This window comes from Lissotriton vulgaris, chromosome 3_1, assembly GCF_964263255.1.
Source record: "Lissotriton vulgaris chromosome 3_1, aLisVul1.2, whole genome shotgun sequence".
Taxonomy (NCBI): domain Eukaryota; kingdom Metazoa; phylum Chordata; class Amphibia; order Caudata; family Salamandridae; genus Lissotriton; species Lissotriton vulgaris.
In genome coordinates, this window is record NC_141689.1 from 921146254 (window position 1) to 921168215 (window position 21962).

A 21962-nucleotide genomic window follows, 5' to 3' on the forward strand; every position below is an offset into this window, starting at 1 on the left:
TCTGCTTGGTGGTGGACGGAACTCACAGAGTTTCACTACGCCAAATTCTGTGGAGTTACATGAAAACTGCAAGATTCAGTGGAGTTCTGCAAACGAGCAGAAATCGGCATGTTGTGCGGCTCACACTGATTTTGAGCTTCTGATGCTTCTTTCACACTGAAAAATCAGTATGAAAGCACCACGTGGTACACCAGAGCGTTCTGCATCCTTGCTGCTACTCGAATAGATTTTCTACTTAAGCAACAACTTTCTCACCCCGAACGGTCGTGACTTCCCCCCTTGAGAAAATCGTGCCGGGGCCCTCCTAGCACCTGAAAATGGCACTAGCAGATGCCAATTCTCGATCGCACTCATCAACTTACCATTGGCTAGCCATACACAAGAAAGAACTCCACAACACAGCAGTTGGTGGAGTTTGGCCGGAACTCCATGTTATACGCGTAACACGGAGTGGCCAAAACTCTGAAAACTCGGTCAGCGGAGCGAAAATTATTGCTCAACCCTAGTTTGTACATGAGTTTAGTGTTTATGAAGGGCAAGTGCATTCACCTTCACTGTTAGGCCAGTTTCTGTAATAATCCTTTCTTTGTGTTGTACCACTTTTTTTGTTGTTGCTGTTTAGAATGTGATGAGTTTTAGGATTGCATTTCAAATTTGAAATACATTTGCATTTCATTATTTCTATCGTTGCTGATGACTAACAACATTTTGCATGATCTAATCCATCAATTAAAAGAGTAAATGTTGCCTCTTTGAGCTGGAACTTGTGTAATAAAGAAAAAAGAAAGCAGCTACAATTCAATAGCCCTCAGAATTTCGCTCTTGTCATTATTCTACATGATATTGTGCATGCCTTCCCTGCATTCCTATGCAATGATACACTAATGAAGTATTACTTCTAATTTTAGCTTGCAGAAGAGGATCTTGTGAAAAACAAAACTTTAGAGTTATTTGCTAGTTACTACAATGTGACATATCTCAATGGAAGCGCAGTTACGCCACCACCCATTGCACCAGCAGATGTGCCGAGAGGACCCTGTTGGGAAACAACTGTAGGCATTGTAAGTAATTGCTTATTCTGAGGTGGTCAGCCTCTACTATTTTATTAAAAATGCAATATTTTTATCCAAATTAAAAGAGCACTGAGTAAATGAAAACTCTCTTACCCGAAGAACATAGCTTGGTTGAATTGGAATGAGTGAGAAAGAAGGTAAATGCCTTGATTTAGAGTCAGGTGGATGTGGTACTCTATCACATATGTCGATTCCAAGGGCTGTAACATATAATACACTTGTTAAAAGTCACGGTATCCATCCCCTTTGTTGGGAAGTAACACAGCCTCCAAGTTCTAATTCAGGCTTATAGTATTATGCATGTCAGAATCAGGTGGAGTAAGAAATCAAAAATCGATGTCAGCACGATATGTTTGTTCTGGGTTAATAATGAGCATTTAGGGGGCGTGGCTAAGATGGCGGCCTGACAAGAAGTGTTTCTCTCTGCTCCCCGGCCCTGAATCCCGTATCACCCCTTAAACCCGCTGGTAAATCCCCCAAAATACATGCACCACACCCTGCCGAGCTTCACTCCTCGGCGCTAACCCCTGGACTCGTCTGCAACTCAAGGGGCGGCGCCCGGAGCACTCACCGGCCCAGCACAGAGGCCCTGCCGGGGGATGCGAGGTAGAGACGGCCGAATTGATGGAGGTGGAGACGGAGCATAGATGTGGGAGCCCGGCTGAGTGCTGCCTGACTACCGCGACCCACGCATCGTCCAGACCGGGATCTGGTGCGGTCAGCAAAGTACAACGCGGACAAGGCGGCAGCAGGGAGAAGTGGCGGGCCGCTGCGAAAATTGAGGCCCCGGCTTCGGGCTTCCACCGAGTGAGGAGGCAGGGCTCCACCGCGGCGCTGGACTGGCGGGGGCTCTGCACAGCGGGCACCGTGAGGGGCTCCCACCCCGCCACTGAGAAGCGGGCCTCTCCAGCCCCCCACCCCCTGGGAAACCGCCATCGGGGGGCCGAGACCGGTGCCAGCGACGTGGGCAGTCGCAAACATTGAAAACTGGGAGGATTTGGCAGCCAACCTGAAAGCTACTGTCTACTGGTGCTCTAACGGCGGCCCGCGGGCGCACTGGAGGACCTCTCCGGGCTGGAAGACCCCCCCCCCCCCAGCAGATGTAGGCACCTCAAGGACCCGAAAGACCCAGCAGCACCAGACCTGAGGGCCGACAGGTGAGTAGGTTGCCACTGCCACATACTCTTCCGAATTGAGACTCTACGGGCCTAGACTGTGGTCTGATAGGCCTGGGACTATGGTTTGTTCTTGGGGATTCCTAGTTGGGTTTGAGGGGGGGAGGTTGGGGAAGTTGGGGGGCATGGGGGGTTCAAGAGGGGCCAGAGGGGGTGGTGGGGAGCTCTTTAGTTGGGGTTGGGTTTGGGGCAAGGGGGGTGGGGCAGGGCGAGGGATCAAGGGTGGGAACCAGTATGCTAGGGGGGTTCAATGTGTGAACTCGCTTGCTCTACATATACCAATTGCGTCACAAAGCTATCACTCTCACATAGCACCTTTCATCCCTTCCCCTTAAGATGACAGACTCTGTCTTGAAAATACTGACCCTTAACGTGAAAGAGCTGAATAACCCCGTTAAACGGAGGGCAGTGCTCTCTTATTTGGAAAATTCAGGGGCCGAGATTTGTTTACTCCAAGAAACCCACCTACTTGGGAAGGATTGGCACAGGATGCAATCCTGCGCTTTTCCCCACCAATTCTTCTCCTCTCTATCAGAGAAAAAGGCGGGGTGGCTATCTTGGTGTCTGGACGCTTCCAGGGCCGTATTGGTGATAAGATGGGTGAGATCAAAGGTAGACTCCTGACACATAGCTTTATGATAGGGAGCCAACAGCTGACAATAGGCTCCCTGTACAACCCGAACACAGGCCAGGATCTTTTTCTGAAAACTGCCATCTCGGAGACACTCAGATCCCCCGACCCACTTTTACTGTTAGGGGGGACCTCAACCTGGTCATGGACACTAACGCAGATAGCACAGGGCACAGGTATGGAGACACGGGCACCCTTTCCACGGCAAGCAAGTCTTGGTTACACGAACGGGGGTTGGTGGACTTATGGAGGGCCAAACACCCCGGGGCATCACAATTCACGTTTTATTCACATGTACACCGCACTTATGCCAGACTAGATCACTTTCTCGGGTCCTCTGACTCTCCCTGCTGTCGGATGCTTGCATTATGCCAGCAGCTCTTTCCGACCATGATGCAGTCGAACTTACACTCCAGATCCCCAAGACTAAGCGTCCTTCCAGGAAAAATCGGCTACGCAAAACTCTCCTGCAACATCCAGAGGTCACTAAGCAGCTCCGCAAATGCATTACTGACTATCTGACCATTAATGATATGCCCGAGACCTCGGCGTCAGCCTTATGGGGCGCCCTGAAGTCGGTGGCCCCGGCGAGCTCATCGCGATAGCAGCGGCAGACACTAAGGTTCGTACAGCAAAATGGGCCGATTTAACAGCCCAAGTTTCTGAACTCGAAAGGGTTCACAGCCGCACCGAGGCGCCGCTAGTCTGGAAGCAATTAAAGGCAGCCAGAACCCAATTGGCCAGCTTGGACATGGATAGGGCGGAGTTCGCTGCCCTGCGCCTCCGCCACACTTGCTATGTGGGGGGCCACCTACTCGCTAGCGCGTTGAAAGCAAAAACGCAGCGCTCAGAAATTCAGGGCCTGAAAGACGGAAAGGTCAATGAGATCAAGCAGTAAACACAGATCGCGGAGGCATTCCGAGAGTTCTATGCCTCTCTGTACTGAGCTGATGCTGTCCTGGGCACGGACATTGATACAATTTTGGAGGATGTGGCGACTGCAGCACTTTCCTCGGCGAGCGCGGAAGTCCTGGAGGCCCCCATCTGATTAGACGAGGTGGTAGCAGCCATATCCCGTCCCCGGCCCCTCAAGTCTCCAGGCCCGGACGGTTTCTCCGCCGGTTTTTATAAAACCTTTAGCCCGTTATTGGCTCCAGTTCTTACTCAGCTCTTCAACTCCTTCAGTGGCCCAGGCTCCATCCCTCCAGACATGTTGGAGGCCGAGATTGTGGTGCTACCTAAGCCAGGCAAGGACCCTACACATTGCTCGGCAATCCCTCCTCAATTTGGACTTGAAGCTTTTTACAGGCGTGTTGGCTGCGAGCCTCAGTCCGTACCTGCCTGGGGTTCTCGAACCCGACCAGTCGGGCTTCGTCTCGAGTCGCCAGTGTAGAGATAACAATAAACAGATCCTCCACGTGATGGACAAGACCCATTTCCAACAGTCGGATTCGGCACGCTGACCATTGACGCCGAGAAAGGGTTTGACCATGTTAATTGGTCTTTCCTGCAACGGGTCTTGGCCCACTTTGGTATAGGAGATCGCTTTCAATCTTGGATTGCGAGCTGTTACCACTACCTTAGGCGCGGGTCCGCCTGGGTACCTTGCGTTTGAACCACTTCAAGATTCAACGCGGCACGAGACAAGGGTGCCCTCTTTCACCCCTTTTGTGTGCTCTGTATGTGGAGCTGTTGGCGCAAAAGGTCCGCGATAATCCGGACATACAAGGCAACACTTTCGGCAGAGAGCCTCACACGATTGGCCTCTACGCTGACGACATATTAGCCGCCCTTGATTACCTAGACCGCTTGATCCCCGCATTTCTGGGAGAGGTGGAGTCCTTTGGTGCGGTGTCGGGTTGTAAGATAAACAGGGGAAAGTCGCTCATACTGCCACTGGGTGGCAACGCCCGCTCCTCTGAGGACACACCGGTGTACGAAGGGGGCCTGCAGACGAGATCGCTGATTCCGTACCTGGGTATCACCCTCACCACCTCCACTGATTCGACTGTCACCCTGAATTATGCAAACCTAATATCCCAAATCCGCTCAGATTTAGCACGGTCGTCCAAACAGCCTCTTTCCTACTGGGGCGTGTTGCGGCGGTGACGATGTCAGCTCTGGCCAAGATTCTATATGTTTTCCAAACTATTCCGGTATTACCCCCGGCAGGCGCCATTGCCACACTGAAGAATGCCTTTCAGCACTTCATCTGGGGGGGGGAACGCCCGCACCTGCACAGACAACTAGCCTACAGGGGCATGGATGAGAGGGGTCTTGGGATCCCCAATCTTCAACAATACTTTAAAGTAACACAGCTCCGCTACCTCTTGAGTGGTATAGGCCGGAGTCTGAAAAGAGATGGTTGTTCCAGGACAGGGCGATGGCTCAGACGTCCCTCTGGAAGATTCCATTTTTCCGCCGACGCGACAGGCCGCGGTACCTCCAGAAGTCGCCTATTACCCGTACTATCCTGCACGTCATGGATACAGTCGCCATCAGGAAAGGCCATACGACCTTCCCCTCCCCGCTTACTCCCCTCTTCGATAACCCAGAATTCCCGCCAGGCACTGCCCCACACGCGTTCTCACAATGCTGCAGCACCAGCTGCAGGTCAGCTGGGCATTTCTTCGATCTGCAGGGTTTTCTTCCCCTCTCAGATCTATCTCAGGGGTACGGTGTTGCTTCACCCCGCCTCTTCCAATATTTCGAACTTCGGCACTGGCTCACTCACCCTGACTTTACATCATTATTCGGCAGATGAATGACGGATTTTGAACGCTGGCTAGTGACAAAAGACTCAGATAAACGTCTCATCTCGGAACTCTACCAGATGCTCACACCCCACTCGCGAAAGGTCGCACGGCGGGACAGGAACGCTGGGAGGTAGATCTGGAGAGATCGTTGTCGGACCGGGAATGGCGCTACGTATACTATAGAGCCTCCCACAGAACACGCAATACCGGCGGTAGAGAAGCTGCAGTAAAACTAGCTATCTACTGGCACCTTACCCCCGTCCGGCTCAACAAAGGGAACCCGACCCGGAGCGCGCTTTCCTGGAGGGGCTGCGGGGAACGGGGCACACTGACTCACCTCCTCTGGGATTGCCGAGAGGTCAGGGACTACTGGAAAGCGGTATTAGATGACATAGACAGCACATTCGACACTGAAATCCCCAGGTTTCCTGCCTACACTCTCCTAGGCCTTCCCAATGCGATCACCTTCCCCCTGAAATCCGTGCGCGGGCGTCAAATGGGGATTGCCATGCAAGCCGCATCCTAACACATTTTGTCACTTTGGGGCACGACCACTAGACCCACTCACACAGGATGGCTACACAAAATCTGGTTTACACTGGGAATGGAGCGCATCCAGGCCACACTTACCCAGTCAGCTGACACGTTCCGCAAGATTTGGTTACCATTACTGTCCCTTCTTTCAAAGGAATTTAACGAAATTACATTCCCCAGATACCTCCGATTACTGCGCCTTACAGAGATTCCAACTGATCCTCACCTATCTCATGAAGAGACAAGTTGAACGAGCTGTGGAGACCTTGATGTTTGCTCTATTAGTTTGGCACACTGGTTGGGGCGGGGTGGTTGGGGGGGAGGAGGTTTTTGGTTTGTGTTTTTAAGGTTGCATTTTCCTACCAGGCTTCATACATATGTCTTTTACCTTATACTCATGGCTCGGTCCATGTATCCCGATTACCGCTTGCATCACAGAGAAGACATGCTTGTCTGTCTCGTACGCTATTTGTATGTGGAACGCTCCTTTTGGAATGTATTGCCTGTGCTTTTTCTAGAAACCAATAAAACAAATTTGAATTTAAAAATGAGCATTTAAACATTTAAAACGATGGAGTTGATGTAACAAATGTATGTGACAAAGCAATAACAGTCCCTACTACAAACATACAATGTCACTATGACCACTTGTGTGGTTATTAATTAAAAGCATATTATGCAACAAAACTAAAATACAATTCTAAGTACGTCAGTAGAGCACTACACCATACAGCAACAGAACAAGAATTACTTAAAAACATCAGATTTTATTATAAAAAAGAGGAATTAGCCTCCACATTTTAAAAAACAATATACATTTCATATACAGAAAAATCAAACAGTCGACGCAGCGTTTCGGTGATTTGGAGATGTAACACCTTCTTCAGGACGGTTTTCTCTAGTCTTTACATGGAGACTAGTAATCAGGCTTTAGTTTAAAAACAACAAGTCAGCTTTATGATTTGCATTGTTGCCTGTTAGGTAACAATCAAAAGCAATATATGTGCCGTACGTAGGATGGCCACTGTATTTAATTGGCTCTGGGTTCCCACATCACAGTAATGTCGTGATGAATCGTATCCAGATTTGTGATTTTTATCTTCTTATGAGTGCTGATAATTGCACATACTTGGAACTATTCATAAAGCCACACTGTGTCTGGACCACTTTTTTATTATAATTAAGGGTCTTCAAACAGTCTGACGGCCTCCCCGCCTCCAACAACGTAGAACTTCCGGAAGCTAAACGTTGCAGCTGGCACTAAGTGCTGCACAGATGTACAGGCAAAGATGGGGGCAAAGGAGTGCGTCTCACCCCTGGCTTAACCATGTTCCCTAAAAGAAAACAAGACCTAAAGTGTGAAGCTGCCCACTATTAGCTTCTAAGATATATATTCCCCCCCCCTCAACGTAGGAGTACCGAGATTGTTCCGTTAACCTTGGATTTTTTCTATAAGAGAGGTAGCACAGTGAATCCAAGCATTTTAAAGACAAAATGGAACTCAGTAACAAATAACTGGAGTAGGGTTGCACAACCTAGCGAATGGGGAATCAGCGTTGAAAATAGATTTGCAGCACTTTCGGACCTGAATGAATGCGATTGACTTGAGAGGGAAGGCAGTGATGTGTTCAATGATCTGGCTGTGCTAAACATAACCTATACTTCTATCGTCGAGGATTTTGGTTTTAAAAATGTTACTTGCATGTCCCAAGGAAGATTAACAGGTGACACAATTCCTCTAGTTAATAGCAAGAAGAGTGAATTCACCAAGCTGCCGTCCAATTCCACCACAAAGTCAGAGTCTGAAGTGTGTGCTGTCGCTTCTACAGTGGGTACTAACATTGAGAATACCTCAGTGAGGGTAGATGTTACTGACGTTATCTGCCACGAAGGTATGTTGGCTGGAACTAAACAGGAACTATTTGAAGATAATGTTGCGAATCCTTTATTGATGGACCCGGATGGTATCGTGGACAATGTGGGGAAATTTTTCTCATGGAACATTGCAGGCCTGGGTTCTAAACTGGACTCTGGAGAGTGGCTTCGATTTGTTAATTCTTTTGATCTATGCATATTTCAGGAGACCTGGTCATGTGAACCATCCTTTGCACAGGGATACTTGAACTATCATGTGCCTGCTTTAAAAGGCCCAAAGGGAAGACCAATGGGCGGTCTAACCATTTGGGTTCGGCAGTCCATAAAACTAGATGTTAAAGTAAAATAAACTAGCCACAGAGACATTCAACTAATCACAATGAATTCAGATATTCTGGGAACATTAGACATCTACAATGTATATGTGAGGAGAACTAGGGGTGGGAGGTCAGAGGTTTTGGCGGCCTTGGGCTCCCTCCTTGATACCTACTCCCAAGATAATCATATTGTCATTGCAGGTGACTTTAATCGAACATTTGAACCCTTAGCCACAGACGATGATTTCCTTGGGGATGAAGAGGATTGGCATTGGGGGGTCCCAAAATTAGAGTTGAAACCAGTTGTGCGCTGGACCGAGGATGTGATTAGTATGAATGCCTTATGTTTTGAGAAAAGTCTAAGAGCATTAAATGGAAGGACGTCAAGTGACAAAAATGGGTCTATGACATTACGATAAGATCGTACAACCACTGTTCACTTTTAAACGTTCAAAGAATCTTCGGGACTATCTGGTACATACCCGTCCCAAGGAGGTATTAACAGAGATCAGTGACACTCTCTGGGACCTTCCAGCAATACAAGGACACCACCCTTGTGGAGCGTGCTCTGTTTGCGCCCAGACCCGCAGAACAACCCAAATTGACATAGAGACTAATCGCCCTTGGGTACTGAAACGTTTCTCCAATTGTAACAGCTTGCATGTCATCTACCAGTTGGTCTGTCCCTGCAATGAGAGATATATAGGGATGACTACACGTAAGGTTCGTACACGCATGTTAGAGCATAAGAGCTCTTTTAGATGCAAGAAGAGCGTATCTAAATTAACCAAACATTTTGTAGAGCATGGTCACAAGGAAACTGAGTTCAGTTGGACAGTCTTAGAAAAACCGTTGATCCTCTCTCACATTTTGGATGTTTCTAAATTTCTTTTTATGAAAGAACAGAGGTGGATATACAAGCTGCGCTCGGACTGCCACGGTTTGAACAACGAAATACCCTGGACCACCCTCTGAAAATACAATATTACTGCAGTAGGGCTCATTACTTAGAACTGTATATGACATTGTTGACACTGCCGTTCTTGGAAACATGAGATGGTTTTTGACGTGCACTATTTGAATCTGCTTACATACTGCTGCTTTTGGCGTGTATTCTACATATAGGCCACACATATGAGGCTCGGTTGTCATGTGATACCTTTGTGAACATTATATACCTAGGTAACAATCTACCATTATGTTACAGGTTAATGACGCCATTCAATGACTGTCCGCGGTGTATCTGGACAAATATATTACAACTATTGATTGAGATAGCCATTCGGCAAGTTCTAAGACATACCGCCAGACCATATTACGGTTCTTGGCTGTGCAATACTAGCATTTGCAACGTTTACTGAGTCACCCCGTTTAAAATGCTGTTTGGTGTCCTTTTTTGAGAATGCCTACAAGGCACGTGAATTTTGGGTTGCATTGGAGGCTTTCCCGATCAGTGAGCGCATGCGCCTCGCTTAGGAACTACTACTCTGAGCAGGATGACGTCATCCTGTAGTTCGACGAGTCTCGCGGGATTACGCGCTAGACTACCAGGCTTCTTAAGGCATAGGCCTCTGTTGGAGAGACTTCGTGAGAGGTGTGAGCCCTTAGTAATTTGAGGGTACTTGAATAGCAATAGAACACTAAGTTAAGGATAACGTCAGGAATGCTTATATTAGTGCAGAGTAGAGTGGAATTAGGTTTTTTCACCCATTTGCATCATGCACCCGTATCCTTACTTTTCTAGAGCGTGGCCTCATTATTCCTGAGTATGTGTCAGGTGTGGTGAGGTTCAACCCCCGTTCGTGCTGGGTGAGTGTCATTATTTTTCTTTCTATCTCACTAGGAGGAGAATGAGTGGGACTTGTTTTATTTTGAAGACTATGTTTGCTTTATGTTTTGTTGTTCCAGATGCATTCAATCATCTACTGACACGGAGGATTGCAACTGTATTACCGTATCCTTTTTGATTGTTCACTTGATTATTTCTTCTGTCACTGTATTTTTTTGCATGACATAATCACTTTGCAGTAGCAACATTCAGAACAGAGGCCCTGAAGAAAGCCTTGGGTCTTCCCCATTTAGGCTGAAACATGTTGGCCCCTTTACAGTTATTTGTTTAACACTGCTTTCTGCACTGTTCTTGTTTTTAACTAGGAGGAGGCCAGATCCCTAATAAAATTATTTTTCTTGTCCTCTATCCTTTTTTAAAATCCACCACCTTTATGATTTTCTTGCACTTCACCTTAACCCATCAGATTGATATCACTTGGTCTAAAAGTGTTTGTGGGCAGTGACCCTACTGTGGTACAAGGTAAGAATATGGTCTCAATGATCAAGAGACTTTATTACCTTGGTTGGATGACCAAATGATAACATTGATCATCACAAGTTTTTGATGGGAATCCTACGAATACCTTTTGGGTTCTACTCACAAATCACCGCAGACATTGTGTTTGATAATATTGTCCTACTCGTTGAAACTATCTGTTAGTCATTAATGTATTAAATACTATTGATGACAGCTTGAGATAATTTATTTATTTATCTTCTTTTCTAGACCCCTAGGTTTCTTTGTTGTTTATATACTGTTCAAGGGGGTGTTAACCTAGGCTAGGTCTTAAAAATTCCCTCAGACCATTTCCCCATCGGTATGTTTTGTAATTGAGTGCATTTGCCAAGTCAATATGGCAGCACTAGGCTGCACACAGGCTCTGCAATGGCAGGCCTGAGGCACATTTTACAAGCTGCTACTGTGGGTGGCAAAACCAGTGCTGGAAGCCCACCAGCAGTATTTGATTTACAGACCCTGGGCTCACATGGTGCACTGCTCTAGGGTCTGACAAGTAAATCAAATGAACCAATCATTGAGTCATTAATCCAATCCAATACTTTACAATAGGGAGCACTTGCACTTTGGCACTGAATGGCAGTGGCAAAGTGCCCAAAGCGTCTAGACCAGTAAAACACATAGCAGAAACACAGGAGGCAACATCAAAAAATGGAAGGGAGACCCACGCCAATGGTGCCAAGTCTAACAGAAGCCAATGCTATTAATAAATCTCACATATTAATAGTTGCTGGTGACTTGTTTAGGAGTTTTGGTTAATCCTCAAACAGTGAAGACTGGGATGAAGAGGATGGTCGAAGGGGTAATACAATTATTACTTCCTGGTACTCTTCATTACTCTGAGCCATAGTCCTCTTTACCCCAGTCCTATACCCTCTGTCCCTCTCTTCTTTTGACACAGATGAGGGTATTAATGTGTCATAGTGAAGTAAGTTAGGAGAAAACCTATGCAATGCATAGTTAAGTTACAAAAGCATGGGGAAAGTTGTTTGGGCTGCAACGTCTCCTCAAGCAGTAAGGACTGGAACAAGGAGACCTATGGCTCGGGGTTTTAAAGATTACCGGTAAGTAGTATGTTCATTAACTGTTGGTAAGATTTGCATCTTTTCTGAGCTGTTTTCAATTACTGAGATGTATCGTGGTAATTACCAGTAATTACCAGCAGCTTAGTGAGAAAACTGTCCTGTAGCCTGAATGCTTTACATTTCTACCACCTAGTTGTTAGATGCGAGCCCTTAATGAGGGCCTAACATGCCAAATATCAACACCTGTTATTTAACGCACTTGGCAAGACTGTGGTAGAGAAAGCTCTATATAAAAAGTTAATATAGTTCCCTCTATTGGTAGATTTTTCATGTACATTTTTAGTTGGCTTTAACTGAAATATTGTTGAAAAACTCTTTTTTGTGTGTGTTGCTTACACAGAGGATCTTTCACCTTTCATATAATAATTGATATATACAAAGCTATGGTTTCCAGTGCTTATATGTTTTTCATTCGTAAGTTTACAAAATATATAGAGCCTCTCCAAAATAAAAAATACAGTTTTTTTTTTTCAAATGGCCATCGTTGCACAGTCATGTATCATATATTTTTTAAGAATTATTGTTAGAGAAGCTTCTGCTTTTTTCTTCTTTTGTCTTTGTAGTAGTGGGTTTTAGCCTCTTGCAAACTGTGGCAATAATTTCACCATTCCATTACTTGGTTAGCCCTTTTCCTATATGTAGGTCCAAAAGAACGACGGAAGCAGAAACATCACTTACAACACCCTTAAATTGAAAATTTAGCAAAGATGATAACAGTAGTCCAACATTTAAAAAAAAAAAAGGTTTTATGTATAAAGAATGCTCAGTGCAATGCGCTAATTGGTGAATATTATTGCGTAGTGATTGGAAGAGGTTTTGTTCGTTTGAATGTTAAATAATTTCTTTTAAATGCTGCAGACTTTGATTGGGATTTGGCCTGATAATGTTTGTCATTTGCTTTTTCCCGCCATAGGAATTTGTTAAGCTGACTGTCTCCGATATTCAAGTGACATATCTAACTATCCTGATAGGAGATTTCATCCGGGCTGTAATTGTTAGATATCTTAACTACTGTTGGTGCTGGGACCTAGAAGCTGGTTTTGTAAGTAATGTATTATTGAAGTTCTAGATAATGTGCAATTTTCAAATTGAAAAAGCTCCAGTTTATTATCCGGTAAAGGACTCTGACTCAACTACTTACAAACTGCAAAACATACTTTCCAGTCATATGGTTGAAAAAACATAATTCTAACCTCCAACAAATCTTTTTTATATTTTTTTTGGTTAAGCATTCCATGAATATCCAAAATGTATGACATACTAAAAGCAACCGGTTGCAATAATACAAACGTTATTTTCCCTAAGCTCTTCCAAGCTTCGAAATCATGTTGTATGAGAAAATAAACAAATACTTCAAATATTGCAGATTCGAAATGGCTGTGACAGGTGTACTGTTTCATTCTAGCAAGTGGCAGCTGAAAGCCGTCAACATGTCTGGCTTCAACACCACAACAAATTGAAGAATCACCAGGGAAATAGGTTATAGAATCATCAATTGCACAGTTGTTTCTTCATTTATATGATTACCCAGATACACCGCCTAATACCCCGGCATTTCTCCTCCACCCCGCCAGAGTTACTAAGGAGGAAGGAGGCAGGAGGGCTAAAGGGATTATACCAGCCTAAAATCTGGGGCACTCATAATAAGGCCCTAATTGGTTAGTCAACCAATCAAACTGTAACAAATTCCTCCTATCATAAGAAGATGGTCAGATCACTTGCCCAATCCACAAAGAATTTTGCATGCCTAAATTCAATTTAAGTGTGCAAATAGTTGTATTAATGAGTTCAAATTCACTGTTGTAATTCGCAGAAGAGACATCTGCACTCATTAAAGAGGGTTGGTTTACCTGAACATAATTATACCCCAGTGTGGTGAAATCGTTAGTGTCAATATCTTCTCCTGGGTTGTGGAGTAAGGATTCCCTGGAAAGTTTGGAAACACCTAAACGCCAATGGACCTGCAAGTTTATGGGATATTCAGAAAGGTCTCCTTTACCCAGTAATCCCCTGGAAAATTTGGAGATGTACTGTTGAGGGCAGGAGTGTGGGGCATAGTGTGCATCACACTAAATAGAAAAGGAGCCGCCTACATTACCTCTATACACCTCCATCAAACAAAGGCTATGCGTCCTGCAAGTAGCAAGCACAGGTCATTTTTTATGTTTTGTTGGTTGATGATAAGGCCTGCTGCCTTTTGTTTCCACTTCTAAGTCCAGAAATTTAGCTAAATGAAGAGTGGAAATGTTGGCAGACTAAAATATATGTCCTGTGGATCATTCTTAAACTAAATAGAAAGGAAATGAAGTCTCAAAAAACAGAGTCTGACCAACTTCAGCATTGTCTATAATGAGTTAATGTTAGTATGAACACTGTTCAGCATTCTAAAGAGAGAACCTCAACTGGGAGCTAGAAGTAATGGCAAGAAGACTTGCAGGCAAACAGCTCAATGGACCATAGCCAGACCTGAGGCATGCCAGGCAGTTGACCCACGCTACCCCAATGCGTCCATTCAAAAAAGCTACAGTCCATGTCAAAGAACACAAGCCTTAGAAACAAGACTAGAGCTAAACACATCCTTTAGTAAGTGAGTAGACTAAACCCTCTTGTCAGTACCAACATTTTTACCCTAATGGGTCAATGTGCAATGACGCGCTTAATGTAGTAGGTGGGACAACCATGTTTTCTAGTTAGATAGTGATAGTCTGGTAACCAGGGACATTATTAAATTTCCATTTCTTTATACACTGCCACCATTTCTTGAGAGGAGATGCAACTTTTCCTATGGAAGTCTGTTTTTTCCTACGTGCAGCAATGCCAGCAGCTGAGAAAAGAAGATGCTTCTCACCCCAGGATACAATAACTATGCGGCAAAGGTAGGAGGTCTGAAGGAACATCAGGATGGGATTCAAAGTGTTTCCAAGGCGGCTATTTGGTCCTCCTTCTCCTGTCCAAATGAGACACCAGCGGGGACTGGACCTGAGTTTACATGGGAGGATCAAGCCTGCACTCAAACATCCCAGTCACCAATAGCATTAGTTTTCCCTGAGAACAGGAAAACCACTGTCCCTCTCCCAACAGGAAGCAAGATATAGGTGTCCAGGATGGGACGCTGCATAGGTCTACTGAGTTCTGTTAGACCTGGAATCCTTGTTATGATATCCCCTGTCTTTTTGCCTTCTGTCCTCCTGTTTTGCTGGCTTAATTTTTGCTGGTTTTAGGATTTTTCACACTTTACCACTGCTGACCAGTGCTATAGTGCATTTGCTCCGTACTAAAAATATGGTAACATTGGCTTCTTCACAACTGGCATATTTAATTCACATATAAGTCCCTAGTAAAGTGCACTACGTGTGAAAATGGCCTGTAACTCAATTACTACTAGTGGCCTGCAGCACTGAGTGTGCTACCCACTTGAGTGGCCCTTTAAAATGTCTCATGCCTGGCATTGAAGAGCCTGTGTGTGCAGTGTATTCAAAAAGTTGAACATGTACTTCAAAGTTTTACATGTCCTGGTAGTGAGAAACTATTAAACTAGTTTGTCTATACTGCAAGGCCCATATCTCCCATAGGCTAAAATTGGGATTACCTCATTACATTTTATAAGTGTAATTTCCAATTGGGAAAATGTAGATATTTCGAGTTTGGTGTCTCCAGACTCACAATGTAAAATCACAACTTATGGTAAAGTTGGATTTTGAGTTGTTATTCTGAAAATCCCCCTTTTAGAAAGTTTGCTCAAAACTGACTGATCCTTTTAACTTCAGTGTATTCGTGACCACTAGACTCAATAATAGTGATCACCATTTATTTTTTACCATCATAGAAATACTTTGTTTTTTTGTCGCACACAGAAGAACAATTCAAAACAAATCAAGAATGTTCTTCCCTCCCACCTACATAAAGTAATACATGATAGTGGATACAAACAAACAATTAAGCAAACAAGTATTTACAGCAATACACAAGAGAAAATGATAAAATACATTAATAAATAGTTCCAATTTTTCAATGTCCAGAACAAGAGCTGAAAATAAGTATGACTTCAATGAATTCCTAAGCTCTTTTTTCTTGGACAGTGCACCCCTACCAAAAGAAGACAACTGTAGCCAGGTAACGTTTTTTTCATCACTTTACACTAGTTCCTTTCATGGTTCTCAGTTCACTCTTTTTATGCCATTTTGGGGGTTTTCCTCTGGACACAGAACTGCTATCCACTTTTCAACAGATAGTTAACAAAAATACATATTACAATGTACAGGGTGCTTAGTGGGTCTGAAAAACCTCAGCACTAACAACGTAATTACCTCATGTAGATAGAAGCATTGGCACCAACAAGATGAATCAAATTCTTTTTTCTGAAAAACATGTGTATATATATCACGGTCACATTCACTATTTACTCCAATGCAACCAGCAAAAAATGTCAAATGAGAAAATAAAAAAATAAAAAGCAGCACTCACTACAATGGGCCTCCTTCATATCACCTTCTCTGGATTGTTCCAGATAATTTTTGTTGCTGCGCTCTAGACAGCCACACAGAAAGGGAGCCTAGGTGGGCCTGATGGGCCTTCAACATCCTGATGGGTCATTGCATCCAGAATGGAAAGGAGGAGCTGAATAGGGCTGTGCTTTTCCCCACGCCAAGAGCTGCATTCCACCCTATATTGGGCAGCGACTCTATGTACTTCAAAGGCCTCTCTTTGATGTCCCCTCCACTTCAAAGGCATAACTGGGCATAAGTACTGGGCCCCTGACACCACCAACGCAATACACTTCTTGACCCAGAGAAAATTCTGCCATGAAGAAGTACTGCTGTGCTGCAGAAAGGACTGACAATCTACTGGACTCTGCTGGACTTTGCTGGACTCCTGCTTTGCCTCGCCTGTCCTCCCGCCTGCTGTCCTCTTTGCCTGGGAGTGAGAAGGAGAGGACCTGCATCTCAACACTCCCAGAACCAAAGTGACTTTAAGGGCTTGCAGGCTTGCCTCCTGTTTTGAAGTCTCAGGGACATCAAACACTTCAACAACCCTGCTACAGCCTCTGGACTCTGTGAGTTCTTCCCTGCCAAGAGGTGCCAATCCAGCCATGGGCCCTTGGAAGTGAGTTTTCTAGCAGTTTTTTGTAAAACCACTCATCGACTATGTTTCGTCGATAAGAACGAACAAATCTCCCTCAACATGATGTATTGCCACTGCTGATCGAACTGCAGACACTGCATCGCCGAGGGTGAAATGCACCATTCACTGTTTCTGAAGCATCTCCAACTTTGTGCGGATAGTGCCATTACATAACTTTGTGATTTTTGCAACACATACAGCCAAGCAGTTTGACGATGACACATTGCCTCGATGACCATCACATCTTGACAGTCGACGCATCTTCGACTCTGTGCATCTTGGAATTGACGCATCGCCTACATCTGCAGGATTTACAGCGATGCATCACCTCCTTTGCTCCGCGCATCGCTCTTGAAATTGACGCATCCAAGGTACTGTTCAGTGTATCATGGTTGGTTCCTGTATCTGACCAGCGCTCCTTCGTGGTCGTCCTGAACTTTTGCCTTTGACCCAGTCAAGCATGACCAAATAGCTCCCATTGGCGCTATTTGTTTCTTAACACTAGAGTTTATTCTTTAAAAATTCATATCTTGACTTCTAACTTTTGGATTTTTGTCTTTTTGATTGTGTGTTACTCGTAAAGATATTCTCTATGTTTCTAAATTGCTGTGGAATCTTTTTGTGGTGTTTTAGCTGTGTTACTGTTTTGAGTGTTGCACAAATGCTTTACAAATTGCCTCCTAAGTGAAGCTTGACTGGTCTGTGCCAAGCTGCCAGAGGGTGAGCATAGTTAATTTAGTGTGTGTATCTGACTTACCCTAACTAGGATTGTGCTTGCTGCTAAGACAGGGTACATACCTCTACCAACCAGGAACCCAAATTCTATCAAAGCCCCTTTTTTATTAGCTCACAAAAGGGCAACTCTTCTTAAAATCCTAATAAGAGGGTATGCTAAGACAGTAAACAAGCATCCGCATTTATTATTAATGAGTTTTCTGAGCCAATGCTGGTACAGTAAGGCAACTAATCAGGAAACCTTCTTTGACTTGACCGTAACCAAATAGTGCAGCACAAAAAGCAAAGCGGACCATTTCTAAGAGAATTAAACATTTCTCTTAACTTTTCAGAATCACAAGAAAAAGAAAAGCATCTGAATGGGTCTACTGAGGTGTCTGCAGACCATGACACCAAGGCCTGCTTTAGATTCAAATTCTCTATGTGCAAGGTCCCGTGATGAATCAATAGCTTTACCAAAGTAATGCTGTAGATCCAGAAGTTGCTGGAGTTTTATAATGTCAAGGACAAATGCTGAGTAGGTTTGTTGAGCTCCCGTCTTGATAAGCTGAGGAAAGGGAGAACCCAATGTGCCACCCTGGACAGGACAGTATATGTAAATTGTGTCAAGTATCTCCTTGTGAGTGGGGGGGCAGAGCTTGCTCGAGTCAGAGATGGGCGCTTGACTCTCGAGCTCCGCCGAACCGGCGTAATATACTTCATTATCCTTGGCCCTCCCGGCCTCTTGACCCATATTTTGTGGCTGCTTGGGGCCAGGAAACGCTCCGCCACCCGCCACCCGGCTTGGAAGGCTGTCTGAAGGCCACGAATGGAGATCAGTGGAGCTGTAGCGGACCGCCGACACAGGCCTCAAAGCACCGGCCTTGCGTGGTTGGGCTTCCCAGCAGCGTCACTCTGCGTGCGGCCTGGGACGAAAGACGGGCCTGCCCAGTACAAAGAAGTGCGGCGGAATCGGGCTGAGATCCCGAAACAAGTGAGGCGGACAATATCGGGGGGCCCTGCACTCGGGCACAGCCGATCTTGGCGGCGGTGGGCCCCCCCGGCTGACGACGGATGCCACTGGAGGACGCAGAGGGCACAAAATGGCGTCATGAAGATGAGGAACAGAGAGCAGACCCTCGCTGTCGCATTTCCTGTATCTAGGGTGAGTGCGCTGAGATAGGCCCTGGAGCCCGGAGAGACCTTAGGGTTCGGGCTGTGGATGAGACATGGCGTGGTGGCCCGACCAAGCACACAAGTATATTGCGGCCCTTTCTCCTGTGGGGTCCCCCATAAGCGGTCTACGGACACACTACAGGAAGCCTGGGCATACCCAGGTTCGACGACCAGCAAGAGCGGCTGACTCACTGGCAAGGTGGGCGCTCTGACAATGGATCTGGCTGGGCACTATTAGATCTTGCAATAGTCGCGACCCAGCAGGGACACAAGAAGCGGCAGGAGCGGACCGAGGGCGTTTCCCACCAGGGGCTGGTCGGGCCCGGAGTCGAGGCATGAGCTAGTGGCTTCGGTGGTCCATAACACAGGCAGAACATCGGAGGCGGAGGGGTTCTGGGGCTGTCCTGAGACCGTGTGGACGCCCAAGGGGGTAACTAACCACATTCCGCCCCCTGAGGCCTAGTGTCATTGGGGCAGCGTGCTGACAACGCGCTCGCCTGGATTGCCCTGGACGAAGCTCAGCCAGTTAGGATTGAAGGACAATGCTGCCGGAGACTGGACGCCAACATGGGAAAGCCAGATCGAGGTCAGTCCAAGCTCCCCTTCACAATGACGTGGTCAAAAACGCAGGAAGAGGGTGGAGGAGAAGATAGCGGGCGCCGGGCGGGCCCCGGCTTCGGACCAGGAGCAGGACTTGAAAAGCATCTTAAAGTCTATGGAGAAGGGGCTGCAGGATGGAATCTCCTCACTAGGGGCTCGATTCACAGAACTAACTTAAGACAAAATCCTAAACTTACTACTTTGGTGTTCACAGATTTTGTCTTAAGACAGACTTAAGACAGACTCAAGACAGACTTAAGTTAGGATTCTGTCTTAAGTCTGTCTTAAGTCTGTCTTAAGACAAAATCCTAACTTCTGTGAATACAAAAAGTAGTAAGTTTAGGAATTTGTCTTAAGTTAGTTTTGTGAATCGGGCCCTAGGTGTGAAAATTGACGCACTAACATACAGGATGGACAGAATGGGTGAGAGGCTAGATAAGCATGCTGAACGCCTAGACATGTCGGAGAGGAGAATCACGGACGTCGAGGAGGCACAGACCACCAAGGACACTGAACACAAACAACTGGGAAGCGTGATGCAGGTGCTACAGGACAAAACAGAAGATTTAGAGGCGCGTTCCCGTCGCTGCAATATACGAATCCTTGGTCTTCCACCTAGACAGGCAGGATGGAGACCTTTGTTAAAAAACTACTGGTAACATTATTGGGTGCGGAGACTATCTCCAACATGTTCGTTGTGGAAAGAGCACATCGCACTTTGGCTCCACGCCCGAAGCCGGGAGCACCACCGAGGCCAATAATCGCAAAGATCCTCAACTATCGAGACAGGGACGCGGTACTACGAGTCACCAGGGAAAAACAGTCACTGACGTACGAGGGATCCAACTTAGCACTCTATCCAGACTTAACAACTAAAGTCCAGGAAGCGAATAAGCACTTTGTTCCAATGAAACCTCAAGTTCGCGAGCTGGGGTTAGATTATGCAATGCTCTACCTGGCTAAACTCAAAGTCAACAAAAACGGACAGACCCACATTTTCACAGAACCGAAAGCATTACAGATGCCCTAAAAGACTGGGCTAAAGACAGGAGGAAAACGCCTCAGCGGGATCTGCTGGACAAAGCCACAGGGGGCGGTCTGGAGGAGCAGGACTGAGGGCTGAAGCACCACGATGCTTCTCGCAAAGACCACTAGGTCTGAGGGTCATTCAGCTGCCGGTTGGCGAGCTTTGGAAGAGGGCGGAAAACTATGTTTTCAATTGTTTTATCTTTCAACTTGAATGTCTTACAGCTACCTCCGTCCACATGTGGTAACACCTAACATAGTTTTGCTTTTTTTCTTTTTCTGGGAGGATGGAGGGAGGGGGGGCGGGAGGAGATGACAGTTGAGTGTGCTGCGACCTAGTTGGGGGCGTGTAGTGTAGTTCCTATTTTCCCTATAGGCCCTGCACATTGGAATAGCATAAACAGCAGTGTAGCCGTAGAAGTGCGCTCTTCCAGGTCTCTACTGACTATGTTAGACTTAATTGGGTTTGTACCAACTAGCTCAGAGGTCACTGGAAACCCTTTTGACTGAATAGGAAGTGATCAGCTTCCCTGGCTCAGACAAGAAGGGATTCAGTTTTCCAACAACCGCATAAACATGACAACTTTGCTCCTTAGAATAAGAGTCAATCTCTAGAGTCGTGTGAAACAATAGACAGCTATTTCACTCAGTCAGTTGTGCAAGAATTACTTTCACCAGGATGCAGAGAATAGAGAGACGGGCGTTTTCAATAAAAAGGTATTATTTATTGAACAGTCTTTCTTCTCATGCAAGAGAAATGAATTGCCACAATTGCAAGACTTGTTATTATAAAAAGTGCGTACAGTAAAAGGAGGATTGCGAAATAATACTGTAAAAGCATTGATATGGTTTCTTAGCCATACAATAGTTAAAATGAATAAAATATATACATTCATATATACATTTAGCTAACGTCCTCAACTGGTGCTTCTAACTACGCCTACCCCAGTGTACCTGACCTAAGCCTAATACTTGGGAGGGAGTAAGTAAGTAGCTATTTAAGTTAAGTTGGTTTTGCCAAGGGTTTTCTTCAAGAATTCTCTCTAAGGGTTTAGTCAAACCTGTACCTCTGAAATAGAATGTTGGAGGTCTGGTATCTCCCCTCAGGACTCGATATCCCAGTTACCCGCAAGGGTAGGCTGGAAACGCCAGAGCTGGATTTTCTCGGCAGGAGAAAAGACAGCGTCTTTCTCAGCGCGTCAAGGAGGAGGAGGGGCAGCGTCCGTGTGCTTCTCGCATCTGCTGGGCTCTGCAAGGGACAGCTGTTCTGCTCCTGTATTCACAACCACCACCGCTGTGTTTGCTTAAGGCAACGTTGGTATTATTTATACCTAAAAGGTGCCTTGTTTGACGTAAGTTTTTGGACATAAGACATCAATAAAAATGTCACTAAGAACCGGTCGTTCTTACAGTGCTCATTAGAGTTCTATTACTAATCAAAACATAGCAAGCGGGGCTTTCCCAGGTTGCTGGGGGTTTTATCTGTTGAAAGAACTCGGTGAATAATCTAGGAATCTAAGATAGTGGCTTTT

The 21962-nt window shown here is 45.7% G+C and overlaps 1 protein-coding gene across 1 annotated transcript in view; it reads left to right on the forward strand.

Annotated features, from left to right (window-relative positions):
- The window catches only part of LOC147727212 (transmembrane channel-like protein 2-B), a 748500-nt gene that overhangs the window by 575972 nt on the left and 150566 nt on the right, over window positions 1-21962 (forward strand). The window contains exons 12-13 of the mRNA XM_086963588.1: window positions 909-1061; window positions 12707-12835. Of these exons, the coding sequence (XP_086819714.1) occupies window positions 909-1061; window positions 12707-12835 (282 nt within the window). The remainder of the gene's footprint in view (window positions 1-908; window positions 1062-12706; window positions 12836-21962) is intronic.